General features: G+C 39.5%; 2 protein-coding genes across 3 annotated transcripts; both read right to left on the bottom strand.

Annotated features, from left to right (window-relative positions):
• Positions 1–46: 46 nt before the first annotated feature.
• Positions 47–11161, bottom strand: nucb2b (nucleobindin 2b). Its single transcript, XM_066684642.1, has 13 exons — positions 11060–11161; positions 10356–10490; positions 8716–8823; positions 8493–8625; positions 7762–7865; positions 5582–5767; positions 5225–5315; positions 5086–5144; positions 4883–4975; positions 4699–4788; positions 4070–4240; positions 1880–1940; positions 47–1735 (listed from the first exon to the last, which is right to left on the bottom strand). Exons 2-13 carry the CDS (start codon positions 10488–10490, stop codon positions 1629–1631), a joined length of 1338 nt encoding a protein of 445 aa, XP_066540739.1. The 5' UTR covers positions 11060–11161; the 3' UTR covers positions 47–1628.
• A 1871-nt stretch (positions 11162–13032) lies between these two features.
• LOC136709713 (LHFPL tetraspan subfamily member 3 protein-like) lies at positions 13033–24192 on the bottom strand. Of its 2 annotated transcripts, none has more exons than XM_066685157.1 (4): positions 23045–24192; positions 17030–17266; positions 15589–15611; positions 13033–15494 (listed from the first exon to the last, which is right to left on the bottom strand). In XM_066685157.1, the coding sequence occupies exons 1-3, from the start codon at positions 23469–23471 to the stop codon at positions 15595–15597; spliced, it is 681 nt and encodes a 226-aa protein (XP_066541254.1). In that variant the 5' UTR covers positions 23472–24192; the 3' UTR covers positions 13033–15494; positions 15589–15594. The 2 variants fall into 2 exon arrangements, with proteins under 2 accessions (XP_066541254.1, XP_066541255.1); XM_066685158.1 differs by having other exon boundaries at positions 13033–14227.
• Between the last annotated feature and the right edge of the window lie 844 nt (positions 24193–25036).

The raw sequence follows: 25036 nt of genomic DNA, 5'->3' as shown, positions 1-25036 counted from the left end.
TATAATCACTGAGTAAGGCAGATTGATTATCAACAGATAGATCTGAATTAATTTAATTCTTCATCTGGAAGCAAACATGAAAGTACAATCAATACAAAAAGCCTCATTTATACAGTGGGTAAACTTCAGCTGATGAGCACTGATTGATTCCACAGTACAACTCAATCAAACTGGCCTATTACTTAGGTCATGGTTGTGCACTAATCTATATTAAGGCTGGTTATGGAAATGTGTGTTGGGTGTATTGGGGGGGGGGGCGTATTTAGACAGCTTAGCTTATAAATAGCCTTAAAAATTAACACATTCCAGTTGAATATATAATACCAATATTTTCTCAGGTTAATAACTTAGTTTACTTAGGGTGACCAGACGTCTTCTTTTACCCGGACATGTCCTCTTTTTTAGATTTAAAAAAATGTCCGGGCGGACATTTTGTTTTTCTAGTGCTTACATAGAATTTCGAAAAGCGTTTCATTCACAAACTAGTCCCGCCCTCCCCTACTCCGATTGGTTCCATTGAGTGAGAAGGGGGCGTGGTGAAGTAGCCTAAAATCTTCTGATTGGACGGTCTGACTGTAGCGCTACCGTTATTGGTCGATAACCTTCTCTGTAAACATTTAATTTAATCAGTCTGCACGTCAGTAGTCCTTGTTTACGTCAGGCAAAGCTCATGTACCTACCCTCATCTCGAGCAGCTATGCCGAAACATAAATGTAAGTTCTCGGATTAATTAAAAAAGAAATTCCCATGATTTGTGTAGCAAATAAAGGTGTAAAGGACCTAAAAGCACACATGTCACAAAAGTCACAAAAAGTCGTGCCTGAGCACAAGGGTTGTTACAAAACACAAATGGGTGATTCAGTTTACAAACACAGCAGACAAATGGAATCTAGATCAATAGAAGCCCTCTGTAAAAGAGTTAAAGAGGAATGTCATCAGTTCTTTTTAAATAAACAGAAACAATATCACTTGGGGTGTTAAAATGCAAAATGCTGTAATTACAGGTAAAACTTGCCTCTGTGACTTTTTTTACTACTGTATGAACCAAATTTGTAACCACTTTTAGATACAATTGTGTGAGGTAGCTTATAGAAGCATTAAACAATTCTGGTTTCTAAATACATCCACTGTTTAAGGTTTTCATGAACTAAACATTTCATATTATTCCACCCTGAATGACTTTGTTTATATGTTAAGGTTATAGTACGATGGAAATCCAGTGTAAATTAAATCAGGCTGTAAGTAGCATACTTAATACATTCATGAATTCATAATCAGTATATCGACACATTGATTGACAATCTCACTCCTGCTGCTTCTCTTAGATTTGAACACTAGTTTATGACCTCTGCCCTCATTTCGATTATAAATATGAGCACAAAAGAACATAATTTGCTGAATGAAATAGGACAGAAAATTTAAAAAATAATTGTTAATGACCTTGGATTCCATGCTACAATATCATAATTTTTCTTGGATTGACGTAATCCACTTTTTTTTCTGCCCAGTAACATCAATGTTCCATTTCAAACAGAGAATTACCTTGGTTTTGATTGTAATAAGAAACAATGACACAGTTACACAGACATATCGTACTGAACATTAACACTGATAAAGACATTTTCTAGCTAAGAGTGTTTAGGGACATCTTGATTATAAACTTGATGCAGGGGTTGAGTGTTTCCTGGTAGTAATTCCACAGCTTCATTGATAGGTGCTACAGGAACTGAATTTCCTGTGTTGCAATGGAAAAAAATGGGGACAGTTATTAAACATGTTTTACCCAATTATAATCTTTCTGACATTCAGCAGTGAATAACAGAGGCTTGAGGGAATGAACCCTGTAGCCAGCAAAGTGTTTTCAATAATCTCTACTGACCTTTGTCCACTGCTGGAAGCTCTGTTTTCTGCGCTTTTAAACGTCCCATATATTCCACTGCCTGAAGGATTGAAAGTGGTTAAAGCAGGTAACTTCTACTGACAAAATGAAAAATGCCTATATCTTTTTAGCAAATAAAAATGGATGCAGATTTTGGCAAAGCTGCATGATGTAGAAACAGCTCCTGTTGATTTCAAAATGTGATGAATGAAATGGAGGGTGATACAATGGCACTGTGAACGACTGACTGTGAGAAGTTTGGCGTATTCTCCCCATGCCAATGTGTGTTTCCCCTGGGTGCTCCGGTTTCCACCTACAATCCAAAACCACACATTGGTAGTGGTAGTGCTCAAAAGTGTCCATATGGGTGAGTGTGTGTTGCCCTGTGAAGAACTGGCGCCCCCTTAAGGGTGTTCCCGCCTTGCACCCAGTGATTCGGGATAGGCTCCGGACCTACAGTGAACCTTAACTGGATAAGCGGTTACAGACAATGATTAAATTAATTAACGAATGAACTAAATGGGACAGAAACATGTCCAGTTGTAAAAAAGAGCTTATCTGAATATTGATTTATAAGTGTAAGGAGACAGATACAAGTTAAACAGACTTATGGTACTGCCTGTTAACAATGATTTAACTAAGTTGGTAATGGCACCCAAAGCCAATATTTTTCATTTTGTTTACAATGGGCACATATTTTATAACAGTTTACAGTATTTTTTCATGAAAAGTGAGGATGTAAAAAAAATATATATAAAAAATTTGTTTCAATAAAGATACAGATATTGTACTGTGATTTTTTTTGTAAATTCACTAACTCCAATTTACATGTTTCAATAAAAATACAAGTTTCACCAAAAATCTGCCATTTCTTTTTCATATTGTGCATCATGGGGTCACACTTTAAAACTGCTTGAAATGTTTTTCCTGAATTTTGAGGTCACAGAAAATGTAAAAATTCATAGTGAATTTTGTGCTGTATTTTAATGAAATATGATGCAAAATCATTTTTAATAGTATTTCCCCATGATTTGGAGGCAAATTAAACTATATTCCAACTCAACATGAGTCATTTTTCATACAGGGCTTTTGAAATGTTTTTCATAAATTGTGCTGACATAAAAATTCTCAAAAATTGCAAATGTAAAGCTATATGTATTTTTGTAATTTTGAGTAAAGTTTGTGTTTTATAGTTCATAGTACTTATATGTATTGAAGCACGCATATGTACAAAATTTTCATGAGGAACACTTAAAAAAAATTTGATTAACATCTCCCCATGGTACACTGCCTTTGTCTAAACAGACCTGATTTAATATGGGTTGTGTGTTGGTGGGCTGCAGATTCCCAAAATAGTGTACCTGTACTTCACAAGGTATTTTTTTTAAATCTACTATAAAGTTACTATTGGACAGGTAAGTGGAGCTCCAGGGTGTATTCCCGCCTTGCACCCAATGATTCCAGGTAGGCTCTGGACCCACCGCGACCCTGAATTGGATAAGCGGTTACAGATAATGAATGAATGAATATTATGCCTGCACAGTGGAGCACCAGGTAGTGTCACAGTCACACAGCACCATGGACCTGGAGGTTGCGGGTTCAAGTCCCGCTCCGGGTGACTGTCTTTGGTGTGTTCTCCCTGTGTGCGCGTGGGTTTCCTCTGGGTGACTGTCCGTGAGTGTGGTGTGTTCTCCCAGTGTCCACGTGGGTTTCCTCTGGGTGACTGTCTGTGAGTGTGGTGTGTTCTCCCTGTGTCTGCGTGGGTTTCCTCCGGGTGACTGTCTTTGAGGAGTGTGGCGTGTTCTCCCTGTGTCTGTGTGGGTTTCCTCCGGGTGACTGTCTGTGAGGAGTGTGGTGTGTTCTCCCTGTGTCCGCGTGGGTTTCCTCCGGGTGACTGTCTGTGAGGAGTGTGGTGTGTTCTCCCTGTGTCTGCGTGGGTTTCCTCCGGGTGCTCTGGTTTCCTCCCACGCTCCAAAAACACATGTTGGTAGGTGGATTGGTGACTCAAAAGTGTCTGTAGGTGTGAGTGAATGTTTGAGTGTGTGAAGAACTGGCGCCCCCTCCAGGGTGTATTCCCGCCTTGCATCCAGTGATTCCAGGTAGGCTCTGGACCCACCACGACCCTGAACTGAATAAGCGGTTACAGATAATGAATGAATGAATTAATGGATGAATAAATGTTGTTTCTACCTGCTGTAGTTCAAGTTTCTGGGAGTTAAGCTGCTGTTGCTGCCTTTCTAGTTCCTCTCTCTGTTTCTGCAAGTCATCTGTCTTCTGCTTCAGGTCTTTGTCCTCTTGGGCCAAGCGTTCTTCAAACTCCCGCATCTCCTCTTCAGTATACACAGGGTTCTGCTCCAGAGTCTGGCACCAAATTAACTTCCATGAAGTGGGTCTCATATATTTAATACATGAAGATCATATTCATAAGGTGTTGATTATTATTAATTGTTTTGATTATTATTAATAAACTGCTGTAGGTGCAGTTTGTCATTTGTTTCTCTTTGGGTACATTAAATAAAGTCTTAATCTTAGAGAAAATAGTTTACTTTTTCATATCTTTCAAGACACACGAGGCAGACGAATCACTTCTTTTTTTTAACTGTCACTAACACAACACCACTGAGAGGTTTAAGGTACGGGAGGAGAATTCAAACTGTCCAGATGTGTCAAATTCAGCTAATAGGTGCTAGTTCTATGGGCAGTGATGAGGGAGAGAAAACCATTCCGCCCAGCTGCACCACCCAAGAGCCCTACAGTTGTAAACTCTGTCTAATTTGCTTAAAATCAAGCACACAAAAATAGTAGGAAATTACAAATACCTCCCACGTATCTGGTTCTACAAACTCTTTCCTTTTTGTGGCAATCATGAATTCTTCTAATGAAACCAATCTGTCCTTATTGGTGTCCACCTGGGTATGGAAGGCAGTGGACGTATGACAACAACACAAACTTTCACAAAGAAATTAATTAGTCATGCCTCCACATTTAGCTCCAAGGATTCACCTCATTCATCACATGCTCCCTCATCCGTAGTCTCTCTTCTTCCATCTCCACCATGTCGTCTTCTTCTCGCTTGGGGTCATAGAGTTTCTCTAGCTGAACAAAGAAATGTTTAAAAGGGTAAAAGACAAATTACATCCTGTACCTAATCCTACCACACTTCTCTAAAACCCCAACCTTTTGTCTTAAAGGTTGTAAATCTTAACCTCTTTGGTAAATAGTGCCTCAAGCTCCTGTTCGTCAAAGTAGCCATCTCCATTGGTGTCTGTGAAAACAGACGGGATTGTGTTTATTTAGTTGTAATGAGGGGTGATGTACCCCATGCAGACATTTCCCTGAGCTTACCGTGTAAGTTGAAGAAAGTCTTTGGTTCAAAGTCATCAGGATCCAAACCATCAGCCTCCTCCCAGACCTCTTTCAGCTGGTCCTGACTCCCCTTCACATGCACATTTGAGTCTGTTTCATTATGTGTCAGCTTGTAATTTTAGAAATAAACTATTTTTTCTTTACGTTTTGTAATTTATATTTCACAAGCTGCTCTATGTACAAACATTTCCAAAATCTTATGGTTTATATTCTTAAAAGAATTAATATTGTAGACATTGAGATATTTAAAAACCTGGTATTACATTATTATTGTTATCTTAGAATTCTCCAGAAAGTATTCATGTGGATTTTTAGTCTAAATAAAGTTAAACTTGCAGGGTGGTTGATCTTGGGGTGATCTGCATGTTTCTTCTTCATCTCTTCATAATGTGCTTCTTCTTTTTGGCGTGCTTCTTCATCCAGTGTCTTCAACCGCTCTCGCCTCTCGTGCTCTTTCATCATCTCATACCTCTTAAACTCTTCATGTTGCTCCTTGTCAAAATTCTCAAGGTCATGAGAAGCCTTCAGACACACAGACAGGTTAAACAGGGTCATATGCAGGGACACAGAGTATGTCTGGCATAGGTTAATAGACTGTCAGTGTAACTGGAGCAAAAATGATTTTGGTTAAAGAATAAAATAGACAACAGAAAACAATTATAAAATAAAGTCTCGAGAAAGTAAGCCAAATAAGCAATGTATATCAGTGTCACAAATAGGCTGAGTGCGGCCCAGTTATGCTGTCCGTTCGGGACCTGGACCTATAAGAGCTGTTTAATTTTGAAAAGAGTTTTTGTTTTAAGTAGTGTGACTTTTCTAGTCATTACAGTTCAGTTTAGTGGTCCATAAAACGCAGACTAATCGCATGTTACATGTGATGCTACTCAGCCAACAAGATCTGTGCATTATGGTGAGCGCTGCAACTCAAATGATTGACACACACACACGGGAGCGCTGTCCTAGGGCCAATTAAAATGACCCAAGGGAAGTGATAAAAGCTCTTTTAGGACACTTTCAGGATGACAGTGTTGTGCAAGGTAAAACATTAAAACATTAAAAATAAGGGAATGATTAAATTCTCATAACGCTGAACATGGGTACTGTTTATGGATAAAGTCCCACTCTTCAGCATAAAGAACCAATCAGCTTGCTGTTAGTGGATAAAGTCCCACCCTCCAGCAATAAAAGCCAATCAGATTGCTGGTTATGGAAAAACAATAAAGTGAGCTGCAACTACATGACCAGTCATTAGGGACTTTTTAAAATATACATTTCTTTTTTTCAAAATCATTGTATTAGTTTTGTTTTTTCTTGAAATGAGAAAAAGGATATTTAGATTATTTGCTATTTATAATTATTTATAAATCTTGTTGAACTATTTGAAATGTAATTGAAAGTGTAATTTGATTTGACATTCAGTTATTAGCTACATAAAGTGACACTATAACTACAAGGTTATTTTAAAGTACAGGATATGGCACTGATCATAATGTGATACAGTTATACAGTGACAGGACCTTAATTAGGGTGACCAGATCTTAGATGGTGAAAAAAGGGGGGGGGGGGGTGATGAGCTCTCGTCCCTCGCTGCCGTTGTATGCTTAGCTGAACCTATGTGTGCTTTTAGGTCCTTTACACCTTTATTTGCTGCACAAAAGTTGGGAATTTCTTTTTTAATTCATCCGAGAACTTACATTTACGTTTCGGCATAGCTGCTCGAGATGAGAGTGGGTACATGAGCTTTGCCTGAGGTAAACAAGGACTACTGACGTGCAGACTGACCAATTAAATGTTTACAGAGAAGGTTATGGACCAATAACGGTAGCTCTACAGTCAGACCGTCCAATCAGAAGATTTTAGGCTACTTCACCACTCCCCCTTCTCACTCAAGCGAACCAATCGGAGTAGGGGAGGGCGGGACTAGTTTGTGAACGAAACGCTTCTCTGTTCTTCTATGTAAGCTCTAGAAAAACAACATCCCGGACTTTTGTGAAATTCTGCCCGGACATTTCTTTAAGTCTAAAAAAGAGGACATGTCCGGGTAAAAGAGGACGTCTGGTCACCCTACCTTAATGAATTTCAATTAATTACCCCTGATGTAACTGATTTTCTATCTTATGAAACTTACATTTTAATGTCTGAGAAATCTGTATTCATCAAATCTTAACTTCACTCAGTATAAACATGGGAAAAAAGGACCTCCTTTACCTTGTTAGTTCATATTACTATGAAATGATTTCCCATGAAAATGTAAAGCTTTTTATTCTCCCTTCAATAGTTGATGAGGACTACAACACCACTGAGAAGGGAAATCAATATTAAACTAACAATATCAGTTTTCACCTTTCCTTCCTGAAACCCCCAATTAAGTATGAACCAAAGGTGCTCAACTAGGTTTCATTTCCAGTTTATACTCGCTTTCTCTCAGATCACTTTTTTTTACATGGTAAGTTTTATAGTTTTAAATAAGGTCCGACCATAACATTAAAAATCAATATTATATTAGTTAAACTTACAGACTTGATGAGGCGGTCCAAATCTTCCACCTCAAATGTGTGTGGGTTCATGTGATTCAGATGTTCAAACTGCTTCAGTAGGGCTTGATGGTCTACTGTCATACCTGAATGAAATATGAAATTAGCATTTTTAAAGGGGACATATCCTCCCTCTTCTCCACAGTGAAACACAGCAATCTGTGACCTGCTTTGGTCAAAATCCCACAAGCCCCACAGCAGCATTCTCCCAGTCTAAACATCTCTGTTTGGAACGGCTGCTTTCAGAGCCTGTTCCTTTAAATGATAATGAGCCACTTGCTGTTCACCCCGACCCTGAGGAGTGAGAAGCAGAAGCACTGCTTTTTTTTTTTTTTTGTAGCCATTTTCGCTCTGTTCTCTTTCTTCTCCATTGCAGTTTTCTCTGTTTTTAATTAGTGGTATTATTTCTCTGCACTTGTTGTGCCCGTTGTTCTCTGTTTATCTTCCTCTTTTCACTCTCACATAAACTCAGGTAACACGTTTTACATTTACGTTTTACATGTTTTTAAAATCCAGAACTGCATTCCCTTGGGGAAATAGGTGTATAATATGTCTCCTTTAAAACATTAAATTTTATTTTATTTTATAAGCCACCATTTGGATTGAGCCAGTATTAACTGAACCAAACAGAAACTATAAAAACAAACCATTTCTAGTGGATCCTCGATAAATAAAATAAAACACCATCACTTTCTTGGTTTTCACTCTCATACCTTTTCCTCTTGCAATGTCTTGTTTGGCTTTAATGAGGGTGCGCAGCCGGTTCACTTCCTGCCTTTTCAGCTCATCCAGTTTGGTTCTCACATGGTGGCTGACGAAATCCAACTCTTTGGCCAGTTTTCCTTGCTGTTTTGTAAAAACCATGAATAATAAGTTAACCCTGTAACATTCTCTCTTACTCAGAAAAGCAAAATCAGAAAACATGTCCTATCATACCTTGATGTCCTGTATGTCTGAGTTATGGAGCTTCTCTTTGAAATGTGCATCCTTCTCCAAAAAATCAATGACCTCTCTGAGGTAGCGGTCATAATGCAAACCGGTGTCCTACAGGAGGACATGACAGACAGACAAGTATTGGCTCAGACAGCAGAAATGTAATAATCCATTCCAGCATGTATTTGACTGCTGATTCCTGAATATATTAAAGGTAAAATAAGTTTTAAAGCATTATCAAACATACTCTGCTTATTTTTGTCATTTTATGATACTTGTGTAGTAATAAAAATGACCATTTTTATTTTATTTAACTAAAATTACCTAAGAATTAAGCAGTTTGGAAATGGCGAGAGAAGAATTTATAGATCTCTGCATTCATTACGAGTTCCATCAGGAAAAAGAGTTGCAAAAGCATGTGCATGGATTTATTCTGTTCTTGGGGATAATATTGTATGAGTTTGGGTTTAGACTTTTAAAAGATGGTGATTTCGATGTTAGCGATCGTGAATGTAGCTTATTAATACGTCATTTGTACACCAGTCGTAGATGTTCTGTTTTAAGATTATAGGATTCTAAATTTAGTTTTTTTCAATTCATTTAACATTTGGGTGGCACGGTGGCACAGCAGGTAGTGTCACAGTCACACAGCTCCAGGGGCCTGGAGGTTGTGGGTTCGATTCCCACTCCGGGTGACTGTCTGTGAGGAGTATGGTGTGTTCTCCCTGTGTCCGTGTGGGTTTCCTCCGGGTGCTCCGGTCTCCTCCCACAATCCAAAAACACGTTAGTAGGTGGATTGGCGACTCAAAAGTGTCCATAGGTGTGAGTGAATGTGTGTGTTGCCCTGTGAAGGACTGGCGCCCCCTCCAGGGTGTATTCCTGCCTTGCGTCCAATGATTCCAGGTAGGCTCTGGACCCACCGCGACCATAAACTGGATAAGCGCTTACAGATAATGAATGAATGAATAATTTAGCATTTTATTTTATTTATATTATTATTATTTTAAAATGTAGTTAAACACCACGTGACTGTTAGCTAATAGAATATAACTTTACTGTCAATCCAAGGCTGAAAATTAGTTTTGGTTCCACTAAGAACAATTTAAAATTTACACATGTTGTTCAAAACCATACAGGAAAACATGCTGAGTCTAAATTTGAATGCATTAGACAGTAAAGACCCCTTATAGAACCTTTTGTTTGCCAGGGCCACCATGTAGCGCCACACACAGGAGAGAGGACGCTTTGGGTCATTAGCTTTTCTAAGTAAGGCTCTGATCTAGAAATCCTCTAATGACTTCTGTTGGCAGCATTCTATCTTCCCTGCTCTCTGGATAATCCTACTCAGTTTTGTTTTCCTATGTCAGACGTTTGTACCAAACAGAGATATTAAACACAAGGACACTTTTTATTCAGACTAAATATATATTAGAAGGCTTGGGATTAATGTTATGATGGCAAAGAAACATTTCACACCCAAACACTTATGTATTTATGACTTATATCAGTGTTTTTGATTATGATTTATCTAATATATTAATTGCTGATTATCTGTGGGTTGTTTTTGTCTTACACACATTTATTATGTTTGAACGCAGCTCGCATAAAACTCTCAAAAGCTCCCAGTTTCTGACATCACTTACCACACTTCTGGGAGGCTCCAGATTTTCGGATGGAGGACTGACCCTGGTCTTGTCCACAGCGACGGGAACAGCTTCCAAATGTCCCCAGAGGCACAAGGCCGATAAGCATACTGCCACACTCAGGTTTCTCCACATCTAAGCACACATACTCACAAGTCATTCTTAATTTCTCAAAATAGTCTCATACACACTAACAATGCCAGTGCTATGTTTTGTAACCAATATTATAAAAAAAAACCTGATTGGACAAATCATGGGCAAGATCTCAAAATCTGGACGGGATCCAAAACAAACCAAAAAGGTATGGAGTAAGAAATCTATGGTGAGTGTGTGTATTGTAACAAGGCATGAAATAAGCTTTCAGAGGAGGTCTATATGTGAACAAGTTCCCCACCCTTCAGCTCAGCCAACCAGCGTCACTGAGCAGTTCTCCACATCCACCTGTTGGATGCAAGGGATCAGAGCAGAGTCTAGTTTTCTCTGTTCTTACCACAACACCAGTCTTTGCACATTCGTGTCGACAAAACACAGTAGCAAACAATACAGCTTCCATATGGACACATATTTCACTAATTTCTGACAAGAACAAAACTACATTCTGGCTCGAGTTACAGAGTATTAGACAGGTTGTTTACATTTTAAAACGCTGGATTAAAACAGAACCTCCTATATATAATAAGTCATGTTTGAGCAGTGGTCCCTACCTTCACAGCTGTGTCCAGAGCGTTATCCAGTGGCTGTCAGAGACACACAGAGCCACACGGTGAAACTCCCCCAAAGCAAATTCAGCAGCAGCTCCGCCTTTAAATCCGAACTAAAGTCCGTCCACACGGCGGAGACCCCCTCCTTCCCCGGGCTTCAGCCCCTCGCGCTCTTGTTTGTGATGTGCGCGTTCATCTGCCATTGGTCCCTGGCCTTGTCTGTCTCCCCTCAACGCTGCGTCAGACACACGTGACCTTCACGACCGTCACCGTGGAGCGTGTACAGATTAAAGGGGCCATACGACAGACGCACAATTTTGAACTTTGACTTATAATACGCCCCGCCAATTTTTTTTGGGGGGTGTCCCTATAAAACTAGGGAATGACATTTATGACAAACAAATAAGAAATAAATAAATTAAATAATTAATTAAATATTTTTAAACATCAACGTAAATATGAATTTGAAAGAGGACCAAAAACAAAAGTGAATTTTAAATGTATGAAATATTTTCTAAGTTAATTTTTCTGTATCTTTTATTAATTTTAAATATTTTAAAATACTATTTTACATCCCAATCAAGGCACAAATCCTATCTGTGGCAATCACAGCACAGTAACAATCTCATCCGATCATTTCATTCAGATTAAATATGGCTGAATGTCCTACCTACCTACCGCACAACTTGCAGACATGCGCACAATTACACCTTTAAACAGCTCTTCACACAGAAATCTGGAGAGCATGTTGCACCAGAATGGCAGAGAAAGTTACACTGATAAGCCTCCACTGCTCTCTCTCTCTTTGGGACTCCTCTAGCTGTGGCCCGGCAGGACACCTTCCTATGTTTTAGAGAGTGGATTTGGAAGCAGTGCTAAAGGCAGGTATTTTGTGGTTTGATAATTTTCTCAACTAGTTCACACCAGTTTACAGTTTTCTATAAAATGACCAGTTTTAAAACACTCTTTAAAATCACACTACTATTGTGCTGTCTTCCCATGTTTATGTTAAAACCCACCAACTAAAGCATTCTGCTAATAGCTGATAGAAGTGCACACAGGTTTACAAATCTTGACAGATGGATCGGCCCATCTGTTATTTCATCACCCACCCTCTCCAGGTTGCAAGGCAGGAAAGGAATTTTCCAACATGTCAGTGATCCTAAACACATAGAGAAAATTACATACAGTGCACATTTTCAACTGGTTGAGGTTGGATTCACTCATTTTCTGCCCTCAGTCAGTGGCTTTACTGGTTCATATGGATACAGCCATTTCTGACACCTTAAGTGTGTTTGGGTAGTCCTCCCAAACTCCTGAATTTCAAAGTTTACCATGAGAACTTTGCATTTGAACAGCTGGTAAAATGAAAAATACTAGCATTAAACTACAAACATTTAAAATAATTAAAATCAGTGTCACTCCGTTGTAAATTTTTTATAAATTACAATATGAGACCAAAAGAAAATTATGGAAGTTTTGGTTCTTAATGAAACACATATGACATGCTTTGGTCAAAACCCTACAGCAGTGTTCTTCCGTCTAAACAGCCCTGTTCAAAATGGCCGCATTCAGCTCCTGTTCCTTTAAATGATAATGAGCACTTTACCCTGACCCGAGCACACAGCAGTGAGGAGCGAGGAGCAGGAGCTGTGGTTTTTAGTCGTTTTTGCTCGGTTCTCTTTCTTCTCCATTCTCGTTTTCCTTGTTTACATGCATTGATCTTATTTCTCTGAGCACGTTGTGTTTATTTAGCTGGGTTTAACCTTGTCTTTGCGCTCTCAAATAAATGCTGGGCCAGCGCTGTGATTGGACAGATTCAGATGAGGGTGTTCTAAAGTCTCTGCACTTGGCTTAGGCAGCACACAGAATATTGATGTGGGTGGTGTTGTTTCACAGTGTGTGAGTTGGTGGGGCTCCAGGTCCACATATTAAAACACATGCACCGAACAAGGGACTTTTCAAATATGTCCTCTTTAATTTTTGTGTTTGAATTTGTTGGAGATAAAGAAACACAATTTTTATACAGCAATAAATGTTTGTTAAATCCACTGTATGCTTGTGGACTGTTGCACATGCACAGGACAGAAGATGCTGGATGAATTGAGAGTACAGAATAAAAACCTTTATTGAACTGCATGATATTTTCTCAGCTATAAGTAGAATAATGAGAGATAACATATCAGCGATTTATGTACAGTGATATACATTGAACAACAGATGCTGGAAAGGTTAGTGCACTTCCACCACTGACAGATAAAATGACTTTCAAACCCTGTTCCTAATCTTATTTACAGAAACTTAAAGACTCATTTGGTCAGTAAGACTAGGCTGGTGCATTGATTCACAAAGCTGACCCTCAAAACACGTGACTTTTGGTTCACAAGTCAGTTTTCTCATAATACCATAGGCCTCACCTTCTCTTGACATTCTTATGTAGTCATCGTACATATCAAACACTGGTGAAAATAATCCTTAACCTTGCTGTTAGCTTATCTACAGTACATTAGCATGTTGAGACTTGTTCCTTCCCACACATATCATTAATAGTCTTCCTACTTTCACAGTGAAATAGGATTTGTAATGATATCTACCATTGTTTACTCTATGAAACTAGATGTACTCTTTTACAAGGTATCTGCAAAATGACAAAATGTTATTGTACATTAGTCTTAGAAAGTAAATAGACACAAATCACATATTATACTTGTGGGTACTTGCTAACATTGGCAACTTTAATACTGTAATACACTAAAATGCTCAGTGGAAAAATAGGCAAGTGACTGAAATAATACATTGTAAAATCAGGATTGTCAGAGGCATGGATCCAAGTGAGTACTACTAAAGTCTGTCTATACCATAATACAAAACTTGAACTAGAACAGCACAGCACTGGGAGAAAAGAAAAACCTGTGCATTGTTGTCATTTTTTATATTTCATAATGTCACAGTGTTTGAATGGGGATCTATGTTGGGTGGTCATCAAGTGAATGTACGGTGAGCCATTCTAATAAAAATGAAGGTCAGTATGTACACGTGGCTGTGTGCACTCTGGGCTTCAACCTATGTGTTCTCTAACGTGAAGATGAGGAGACTACTTTTAAAAAGCTGAAAACTTGTTTTTGTTGCATGTTTATCTCTCCTTGTATGTTTTTTTTTTCTTCTGGTCTCCTGTATGGAAAAATAAAACATTTGTCTTAGTCATCTCTAACAATCTTGTTTTAATCATTCACTTGTTCTAAAAGAATGGACGAACACTTAGAAATCAAAGCATGTCATTCTCCAAACGGAAATGAAAATGCAATATGTAAGGTGTCGATGTATTTCTACATTGAATCTAAACTTCCCAATAAAATGTGCAAGTTGAAGCTAAAAAATTAATATTGAAATTCAGTAGCTGTATGTGCATCTGTTACATTTGGTAAACTGCTATTATGTTTTCATCTATACAGAGGTTAGATTTTAAATTGTGTTGCATACATACTGCACAAGAGCAGACAGACGTGAGTGAAAATGGGGAGGGGATGTGTGTGTGTACGTGTGACTGTGTGTAGGGACATAACAGAGATACGTTTAGACAAAGTGTATTACGCCAAAAGATTTTGGAAACACAACTCCACTGCCTTCATGCATCTGTCAATCAGCCCATCACTGCAGGGCTCCAACACGCAGAGTGAAAAACCCCTCAGAGACCAGACGTGGACGAGTTTGAAGTTATTTTCACATTGGTGAGATGAAACAGAGCAGTATATCCACTTCCTATGCTCACTATGTGTTCATACAAGACTCAAGGAGAAATGTAAAGGAACGTGTGAAGCAGTTTTATCTTTGCCAGGCTGGAGGTCATTATTTATGGGAGAGGCTGATACACTGGGTTTTATTAGAACTGAGTCCAGCGCCTACACACTGGCTCATAATAATGTAAGTATCTTCTAGTGCAGGCGGCAGCAAATGGCAGACAAATCTGGACCCGGATCAACTTAAAAAAAAAATAATGAGAATAATATACATGACATACATGAGTGTGTTTTTTAAATGATCGCAGGAACAGACAACACACACAGCAAATCCAGTTAATGCACTAATAGCTTCACTGAATTAACCCAAATTATTTGTTGACCCTGTGTGGCTGGGTCACTATAGAGCATTTTATTGGACTGTGCACCAAAAAAAAAACTACAGTTAATAATTCAATCTTCATTCAAAACATAAACAGGAAGTCTAAACTCACATATAGGATTACACTTCCATTTTATATACTACATTTTCATTTTCATTTTGGGACTGTGCCTATTTCCAGAGTGCTGAGATGTGAAGGTACATTGTTTCTTTGGGGGGGCGATGGATGCTTTCTTATGAATGAGAGCAGGCTCCATGATTTGCAGGCCTTCAATTTCCTTCAACAAAGATGAGAGGCTTGAACATTATCCATGGTACACTGCAGAGGGTTGGAGACACGCAGACTGTTTAAATGCAGAATTTGAGGCACAAATAGCATGCAGTTTAAAGAATAAATATTATGTTTTACTCACTTTTTGTTAGGCATTTCCACCCTCTATAAGAGAGAGAGAGAGAGAGAGAGAGAGAGAGATAGAGAACAGCTTGAACAGCTGTAAACACACCATTCAGCATTTGCATTTTTATTTTTAAAACACCAGCTTTCTATAAAATTAAAATTACTACGTCAAAATGTTCTCCCGCTGTTAACTTGGGCAAATGATAGAATGCTTTAAGACGTCACTGTTGCTTACTCACTTTGAAAGGGTCTATTAAATGCTGAGAAAACATCTCCTTTCCTCTGTTCACCCACATACAGCTGCTAATGTGTGGGATCGGGCTTATTCCGTATGACAGCAAACTGAGTAAACAGCCATTAGCGGTTTAATGCTTTAGCAGACAGCCACAGGCTGCAATTAACACATGCACATAGTGTGTTTTTATTCAGATTCTCTTTTATTCCTCGCTCTGCTTTTCTTGTTTTCATCATTCTTATTATCTTCTTGCATTATAATGGATGCGAAAAAAAGCTTTCACTTCCTTTTCCGTTTCATTTGAAACAACCAGCCAGGCACGATGTAATGTAGCTGTTTTAGGGCTAAATGTTTTCTAGGAAAGAATATAATAGGAAGGAAATAGAATAAGTTACAGTTATGTTCTCTAACTAAAGGTACGAAATATGTACCCACGAGGGTACTACCACTTTGACAATATTTCTGATGGTAATAAATAAATTGGAGCTGGAGCATGTTTCCCACTGTGTAACGTCACTTTAGCTTTACACTTAATAATCTCCTGGGGACTGAACCCCCAGTTGATCCAGGTTTGCAAGTAGAATAGTATTTTCTAAAACCAATTTTACCAACTGCACAATTGTATAAAGTTGTTGCTGTCATATTTTTGCATAAAACCAGCTCCCATGTTGATACTGAACTGCGCTGGTTGTTAAACTAGTCTGGAGGATTTGAACATCACATACAATCAGCTGAGAATTTAGCCTTAGCCTTGCCCTTTACAAACAGAGTCATTTTTGATATGATGCTCTGTCGAGGGGGAAAATGCAGGGTGCAATCATTCATCAAGGAATATTGTTCTTTAACTGTTGAGTTTTTTCACTTTCTGGCAAAAGGTTGAGAGGACAAGGTTTTGTGTGATGCTTATTTCATCACCCGCTGAACCTGTATTTTGAAGATTTTACAGTTCCTCGTCTTAAATCACCCGGTCCAACTTTGTTTGTGAAGTATTGTCATGATTTCTGGATGAGCTTAGACTAAACTAATTAAAACACAGCTGTTGCAAGATAAAGCATTTTTTAGAGTTTCCATGTCACAAGAGGCCAACAGTTACATTTACCAACATTTGTAAATTTGTTAAAATTACTGCCCCAGTGTTCACTAAAGTGTTTATATTTAAACATACAGCCATATATAGCCAATATTTATCATTTGGTTTTACATATGAATAAGGGATCCTTACCCTTGCTTTCAGCCAGAAGTTTCTCAGCCATCAACCCATCCTGCCTGTTGCCCAACACAAACGCCAAAAAGGAGAGGATGAGTGCATCCAGAATGCCCATTATGGCCAGGATGTAGGCCCAGCGAACTGAGCAGGCGCCTATGGTATATTTGCCAGTTTGCTCTCCACACAGGCGTCTCACCTCATCTGAGTCCCAGCCGTCAGGGTAGATCATGCAGCCCAGCACCAGACAAACACCTGCATCATAAACAGAGAGAACATAGAGATAAACCAGACAGAAACCATGTAAAAAGACCAAATAATGAGGAAAACCAAAATACATTAGTTGACTTCTTTTTAGTGCTGTCATCTCAGCAAGGGCAGCTCCTAAAACAGCACAGGTAGAATATAACATTCCCTAGAATATCACAATAGAGGAGGAAAAAAGATTGACTTGTTCTTTACTTTGCATTTTCAAACTCTTTTCCATATAACTGAAGTTCATTTATAACATTGCACATTTACATTTCAATTTTGAAATGATATGCTTCTGTAGTAATCCACAGCCAAAGATAAAACTCAAAAGAGCAGCATTTTTATTAAGCTAGCCAACATGGCTTCTCATTTATTAAAAGCTGATCTTCTATCTCTATTGACTTTTAACATTTCATTTGGACTTACTTTGATAACAACAACCTCCAGAACATTAGAATAGTTGATTTCAAAGCTAGATTCTGGAACAAATTACTGATTATATTCATAACATTAGACCTTAACTATAAGAAACTGCTCTTTTTCTTTTGTAAACTGTAATGTGATGTTGTGCTTGTGAATATGCGAAAATGGTAATCTATTCGGTTTCTAAGCCCTGAGTCATAATTTTATCACTGAACGTGGAGAACCTCATAGCCATGCAGTGTACACAAGCATCTCTTCACAGCGTAATAACTATGTCAGCTTCTCCAGGAATTTCAAATGGAAGCAGTGAAGCTTATTTACTAAATAATGTATGAGGTTTGGAAAGGAAAAATGAATTTTACATTATGGCACTAGCCACAAGTTGCTAAAGAAGTAGCTGGGTATAGATCAACAAACAAATGTTGTATCCTCCTCTGAACTAAGGGTGATATTCACTCATTCATCTTCTGCAAGCACGTCATCCTGTTCAGAGTTGCAGTTGAGCCTTGAGTATGTTGAATGCAAGGCAGAAACACACCTTGGGGAAAGCACCAATCCATGACAGCGCATAACACATTCACCAAGTCTCTTACACACTCACACATATCGACAATGCAACACACTCACCATGTCACTCATACATTCACAACTGTGGACTGTTTTACACAATCACACACTCACACCAGTTAAAATCCCAATTAACATCAGTGTATGCAGTGGTCTAGGTATTGTCTCTTTCACCAGGACATTGCATTCCATGAGATGCCTCAGCTGTTTGAGCTGTTTGAGACCTGGAGTCCTTGAGAGGACAATTAGCTTTCTCCTGGAGTGGTAGGGCAACCCTCTACCCGTCACTGTCCCTGGTGCTGGCTAACCCGAATGTACCCCTGCTGGCATGACAGATCTGTACAGATTGTGAAACTGACGAACAGCAGCTCAAAAAAAAAAGCAGTGGGGCAGTCTCATATGTCTGGGAAGAAGTACATGTTCACTTCCGAACTCCTGAGGCTGGGCCACTGGGTTGACTGGGGTGATTCACTGATGGTGGAACTAGAGACGACCAATACCTGGGGAGAAAGTTCAGGAAAAATTGGGGAAAAAAATAAAACAAAGATAATGAAAATATTTGTCCTCACACTGTCATGTGAAGCTGTAAAAGCAGGCACATGCCATTTTTCGACTTCACTGGGAGTGCAAACTGTGTATCTTTGTTGCAAGGTGGACATATGTCAGTTTATAGGCTATATTTATTTGGCTGCTCTCAGCATATATTATGCCCAGTGTCTCATAATTGAAGCATGTTGTGCTAACAGTGTTTATTCATTCATTCATTGTCTGTAACCACTTGATTACAGATCTAAATCAGGGTCATGGTGGGGTCCGGGGTCTACCCGGAATCACTGGATGCAAGACAGGAACACACCCTGGAGGGGAATCCAGTCCTTCACAGGGTGACACACTCACACATTCATTCACACACTCACACGTATGAACACTTTTGAGTCGCTAATCCACCTACCAAAGTGTGGACCGTGGGAGGAAACCGGAGCGCTCTGAGGAAACCCACGCGAACACTGGGAAAACTCCTTTTAGTGAGAAACGAGGAAAATTGAAAGATTTGAGTGTTTTTCACTTTGTTCAGAATAATTTTTACTGTTTATATCAAAAACACACATCAAAAAGGTTGATTTAATATTCACTGGTTGGGCTCCTCTTTTGACAGGAAAGTATGAATCTTGTGTGGTCTCTGTACCATTCAGTATATGTGTACAATAATCTAAACATGTCCTAAAACAAGAAGCTCAGACGGTGGTGGTATGAAACATATGGGTTTAAATCCTTTATAGATGTTGAAGGGAACTCAGGGGAGGTCAGTTAAATCACCGTGGTCATAGGGTCTGTCTGGGGGCTCCGGTGCTGTGCCTTGAGAACAGTAGACATGAAATGTTTCCATTTTCCCCCCGTTTTAGTGATATTAGGGTTATTATGAATTATGGGCCTTTTCCATTTAAGTTTATAATGGGGTTAGGGTTAGAGTTAGGGTTAATGTTAGCTATGAAGAAAAATAAACATTACTGATCTTGTCATGCACTGCTCTACAGCGATCCTTGGTGGAGCCAGGCTCCTAATATAGCGATGTGAATAACTGTAAATTTGGTTAAATACGCAAAAAAACAAAAATGCACAGAAAATAACAAATAACTGGGCAATTATTGGAACTATTTTGTCTACTGGCACCACCACAGTTTGTTCACAGCTGTAATGTATTTGAGCGATTCAAAACCATTGTAAAGATAGATAAATACAATCATTCATTCATTAATTCATTCATTATCTGTAAGCGCTTATCCAGTTCAGGGTCGCGGTGGGTCCAGAGCCTACCTGGAATCATTGGGCGCAAGGCAGGAATACACCCTGGAGGGGGCGCCAGTCCTTCACAGGGCAACACAGACACACACACATTCACACAATCACACCTATGGACACTTTTGAGTCGCCAATCCACCTACCAACTTGTGTTTTTGGACGGTGGGAGGAAACCGGAGCGCTCTGAGGAAACCCACACGGACACAGGGAGAACACTAAATACAATCAGTAACCACACAAAAGTTTTAATACTTATAACACTAATACAAGACCCATCAGTGGTTATTCTGGAGCACAACATTCTGTCCATCTGTCCATCTGCAAACCACGTGTTACATAACTGAGCTTAATCAAAACTGAGCAGAATACAGCAGGAAAGAAAATACATATCACTCACACAGTCACACCTTGGACAGTTTCACAATCTCGCCCGGTCACTCGCACCTGAGGAAGAGTTCACACTGTCACCTAGTCACTCAAACGATCACCCAGGCACAGTCACTCACACCTGTGGTTTTTACCACAAACTGTCAGAGGAGACTGGAAATGTTTGTCAGCCTTAAAGGTGCACCCTCATTGAGCGAAGGTGCATGATATAACACATAGATGAGATCTAGGAACAGAACCAGGTTAAAAAGAATTTCTCAGAGCCTTAACTGAAGTGAAGTAGCAGGACAATGCTCACTGGTGAAGCAGGCAGTTTGGGAGCAGTCGGAGCTGCTTATGTAACAGGACCAAAAGCATCTGTCAAGTGCAGTGTAAGGTCAAAGGCAGAGTGGTCAAAAGATTTGAGTTAAACTGGCCTCTGTGTCAGAAAATTGTAACAAATTTTCGTCTTTAATCAAACAACAGCTAAAATGAATTTTTATAAGAGCTACACGTCTGGATGAAGACTACATAATACATACAGAATTATATTCTGGGAGAAATATATTTTATGAGGTTTAATGAGACAGGGTTAACACTTATATATCTTCAGTTCAAGAATTAGCATTCAGTGCAATAAGTGCAAGAACCAGAATATTAGAAGCCACATATATTTGGGTGTTTTTAACTGAATGCCTAAGATAATGTGTTGGCTATAGGTCTCAAGGCAGTGAACACAGTGAAGGCAAAGAACTAGTGCCAGAGTCAGTTGAGGATAAGATCACAGGCTGAAGTCCTCAGGCCACAGATGAAACATGCGAGTCTACTGTGCCATTCATAATTTACTAGATAAGGGCTATGTAAATATAGCAGAGAATATATATTGCTATCGCAATAACTGCAATATTGTAATACCATACCTTTGAACACCCAACCACAAGGAATGGCAAGCAACCGTCACAACCACAATGTAGACCTTTTTGTTTGCCTGGTCTTTCTTGTTTTACACTTTAGTGAATGTGTAGTGAATGTTATGTAAATTTAGGGCTGGACTATTATTCAATCTCAATATACATTGCAATGTAATGTGTTTCAATAACAATGTTATTTTTAAATACATTTTCAATATTTCAGTATTTATTATTTACAGTATCTGTCACTGACTGACGGTCATTACAGGGCACAGCCGTCAGTTCAGCACTCAATTTTATAGTTAGCTTAAAAATATTAATATTGACAAAGCCAAGAGGTCTTTGTTTGATGGTGATGTCATGTTGCTTTCAGTTTTGTACAGTTTTTCTGTGGCTTTTTCATTGTCCATATTGAATTATATCGTATTGAACAAAATAAAGAATTATATTTTGGCAATGTCTTTCAGCTGTAAGTAAATTTGTTTAAAAAATCATTAAAACAATGTTGAGTGCAACTTTTAACAGCTGTTGGCATCTGATCTGTTGCTGGCGAACGGCTGATACAATGTTAGCAAACGTCGCAAAACCAAATGCAACTTCGTCAGTTTGAGTGCATTTCGCAAAATGAAAATGAAGACCCGGCCAATTCAGATGAGTCAATGTGCAAAATCTGTCCCAGAAAGGTTGCATTGACACAGGAAAATCATCAAATTTGAGATCTCAACTAGCTACCTGTCCTCCAGCTATCGAAGCCCCACCTCCTCCACCAGCACCAAGTCATGGAGCAGCCTCAAAACGAAAAACTGGATGCACCGCTTGGATTTCCATTAATATTAACTATTGCATTCAAGCAATTTCTTGTTTTCATCTGCTTTTTGTTTTTAACGCAGGCATGACATAGTCATGAAATAGTCACTTCAAAATCATTGTGAGACTCCACAGAGCTGTAATAGGAAGAACAGAGATTTTGCTGTTACTATTCTGGGCTCAGCATAGCAGATATTGCACTATGTAACTTATGGAGGAGGGTAGAAGTAGCAGGCTTGGAACCGGAAGGTAGCTGGTTCAGTCCCAATGAAACAGGGGGCGGGAGGTTGGAACAGTGTTGGCTCCTGAAATGCACTTTAGCAAGAAACCTAACCTGGGGTGGCTGCCTGACCTTCCAGGTGTGTGTGTGTTCTGTGTGTCTGTCTGTGTATGTGTGTGTGTGTGTGTGTGTATGTGTGTTCACTGTCATGAAAGGTTAAATGCAGAGAAAAAAAATATATTTGTACAAATACAATAAAAAAACTTAATTATGTACATTATACGTTTTTGAGACATTTCTAAAAGACTCAAAGAACTTAATAATCAAGAGGGTCTTTAGAAATCTGTGCATTAATATCATGTATGGCATGTTAAAAAGAGCTTTTTTAAATTTATTTTCTTTTATTTTTAAAATTATTTTTATTGTTTGAAAATTGTGTGGAAATTGCGAACAAGCTTTGCTTTATTTTATATTCATTTCTAGGCCAGAGCCAGCTCCAAGTGGGAGGTGCAGCCTAACACTAAACCTAATCCTAGCCCTAATGCTAACCTCCCATTTGCTGGTATCTGGCCTGCAGCAATATGTGCTTGGTGTCAGGCAGAGGGTCTGAGTAGATTGGACCGATGGCCATGCAAACAACTACCACGTCTTAATGTCTTAGGTGGCCTGTCGTGTATGAGCACTTACCAGAGCCCAGCTGCATCCAGCCGCAGATTTTGTAAACGGTGAGGGTGCTACAGAAGAAGAAAAGCGCAAAGCATCCGATGCAGGAGAGCACGAGGACCATGGACGTTCCCACAAAGAAGGATGCAGCCTTGAAAGCACCTGAAGGAATGGAGCCAAATTCAGTGAAGCTCCCTTTACAGCTCAGATCCCGGGATACACCATTCCCGATGCAGTAGTGGAAAAGGCCAAAGTAGCCAGCCTGCGGAGTATCGATACCATCGCCGATCCAGTAAGGCTGAATGAAGCACACCACGTTGACTATGGCAAACAGGATAGTGAAGATGGCCCACAGGACCCCAATAGCACGAGAGTTCCTGATGTAATTGGTCTGGTAGATCTTAGCGGCTTCAGAGGCAGGGAGCATTGCTGATGGAGCTCCAGGGACCATGCTCTGACAAAATAATCAACTTGTGGGATCAGCTACCTCGAGCCCTGGGATGTTGGGTTGTTTTGGCCTGTTACTACCTTAGGGTGAAATTGTCATTCAGTATTAAATCAGCCTTGCGTTAGCAGAGCTTGTGCACCTGCAGTTCAGCATCTCTCCACTGAATCTTAATGGTCACCTTGCCTCCCATCCGCACTCGACATGGAGCTCCAGTGGCGTGGCGTCCTTAAAAAATGATATTTACCCCTGGAGGTGGAACACGGGCGCTTTTCCAATTTAATTTGACATGAAAAGCTTTTCGTAAATCTCCCCCTGTCATTCAGGCGTCCCCCCGCGCCGGGCTTCAGCTGTCTTTCCTTGAATTAAACCCAGCGTCGACCACAGTCAGCGTCGACGATTTTCCGATTTGTGGCAGAACCGAAATGATGTCAGACGCGGAATGTCGACACGAGGACGGGTCCGATCGTCTACCTCAGGACCAAATGCAGCCATCTGTCTGCCATCACCATCACCATCATCATCATCATCATCATCTCCCCCGTGCTGCCGCTGCCTCCGGTGTGAAGCAGAGCTGAAATGGCACCGATGACGGAACTAAGTGTCTGACGTGAAGCGGTCTCCGCCTAAAATGTCATCCTCCGTTTGTCCCGAGGTTGTCTGTCTGCGCGCTTCAAGAAACCGCAGGTGAGTTTCGCGCGAACAGGCGTTGTCCGCAGCCCAGTTGTGACATCCGACTCGTGAGCGAATCAGTTGAACCGGTTCTCCTCAATGAATCAATCGAACCGACTCAACTGTCCAAATCATAAATTGTTGTATCTTTGCATTGTTGTATCATTCTCCATACTTTTAAACCGTATATAAATAGCATTAAATACATTAATAAACACAAAGGGGCTTTTGAATTTTCATTAATTTTTCTGTGCAGGTTTTGTTTATATTCTTTGTGCACGCTTTCCTTATGAGGCACATTCACTAGGTGGCACTAGAAGAGATCTATGTCAAATTTGGCATAAAATCAAAGTTTTCTCTTTTATTTCAATTGCGAACAAATGTTAACTTTGTATATTATAATAAAACAAAACAAATTATGAGCTAAAGAGTTAATTCAGTTTAACCTTGTTGCTCCAGACAGAGGTTATTTTGTTTGGCCATTCTGAATCCAGAAATCAAGCTTTGCCTTCTCTAAAAATGTATTATTATATACTAGATGTTGGTAAAGCCCTGTGAAGGACTGGCGCCCCCTCCAGGGTGTATTCCCGCCTTGCGCCCAAGACTCCAGGTAGGCTCCGGACCCACCGCCACCCTGAACTGGATAAGGGTTACAGATAATGTATGAAAGAATGAATTTTGGTAAAGTCAGAAAAAAAAAACCTCATACACACACACACACACAGTGAATAATCACTCGAATAGAAACTCCTACCTTGTATCTACATTCATTGTCCATTTTATCAACTCCACTGACCACACAGGAGCACTTTGTAGTTCTACAATTGCAGACTGTAGTCCACTTGTTTCTCTGCATACTTCCTCCTCTCAATTTCACCTTATTTTTCAATGCTCAGGAC

The sequence above is a fragment of the Hoplias malabaricus genome, chromosome 11 (genome assembly GCF_029633855.1).
Source record: "Hoplias malabaricus isolate fHopMal1 chromosome 11, fHopMal1.hap1, whole genome shotgun sequence".
Taxonomy (NCBI): domain Eukaryota; kingdom Metazoa; phylum Chordata; class Actinopteri; order Characiformes; family Erythrinidae; genus Hoplias; species Hoplias malabaricus.
Note: the sequence above shows the minus strand (reverse complement) of the source record. Positions and strands in the feature narration are given on the sequence as shown.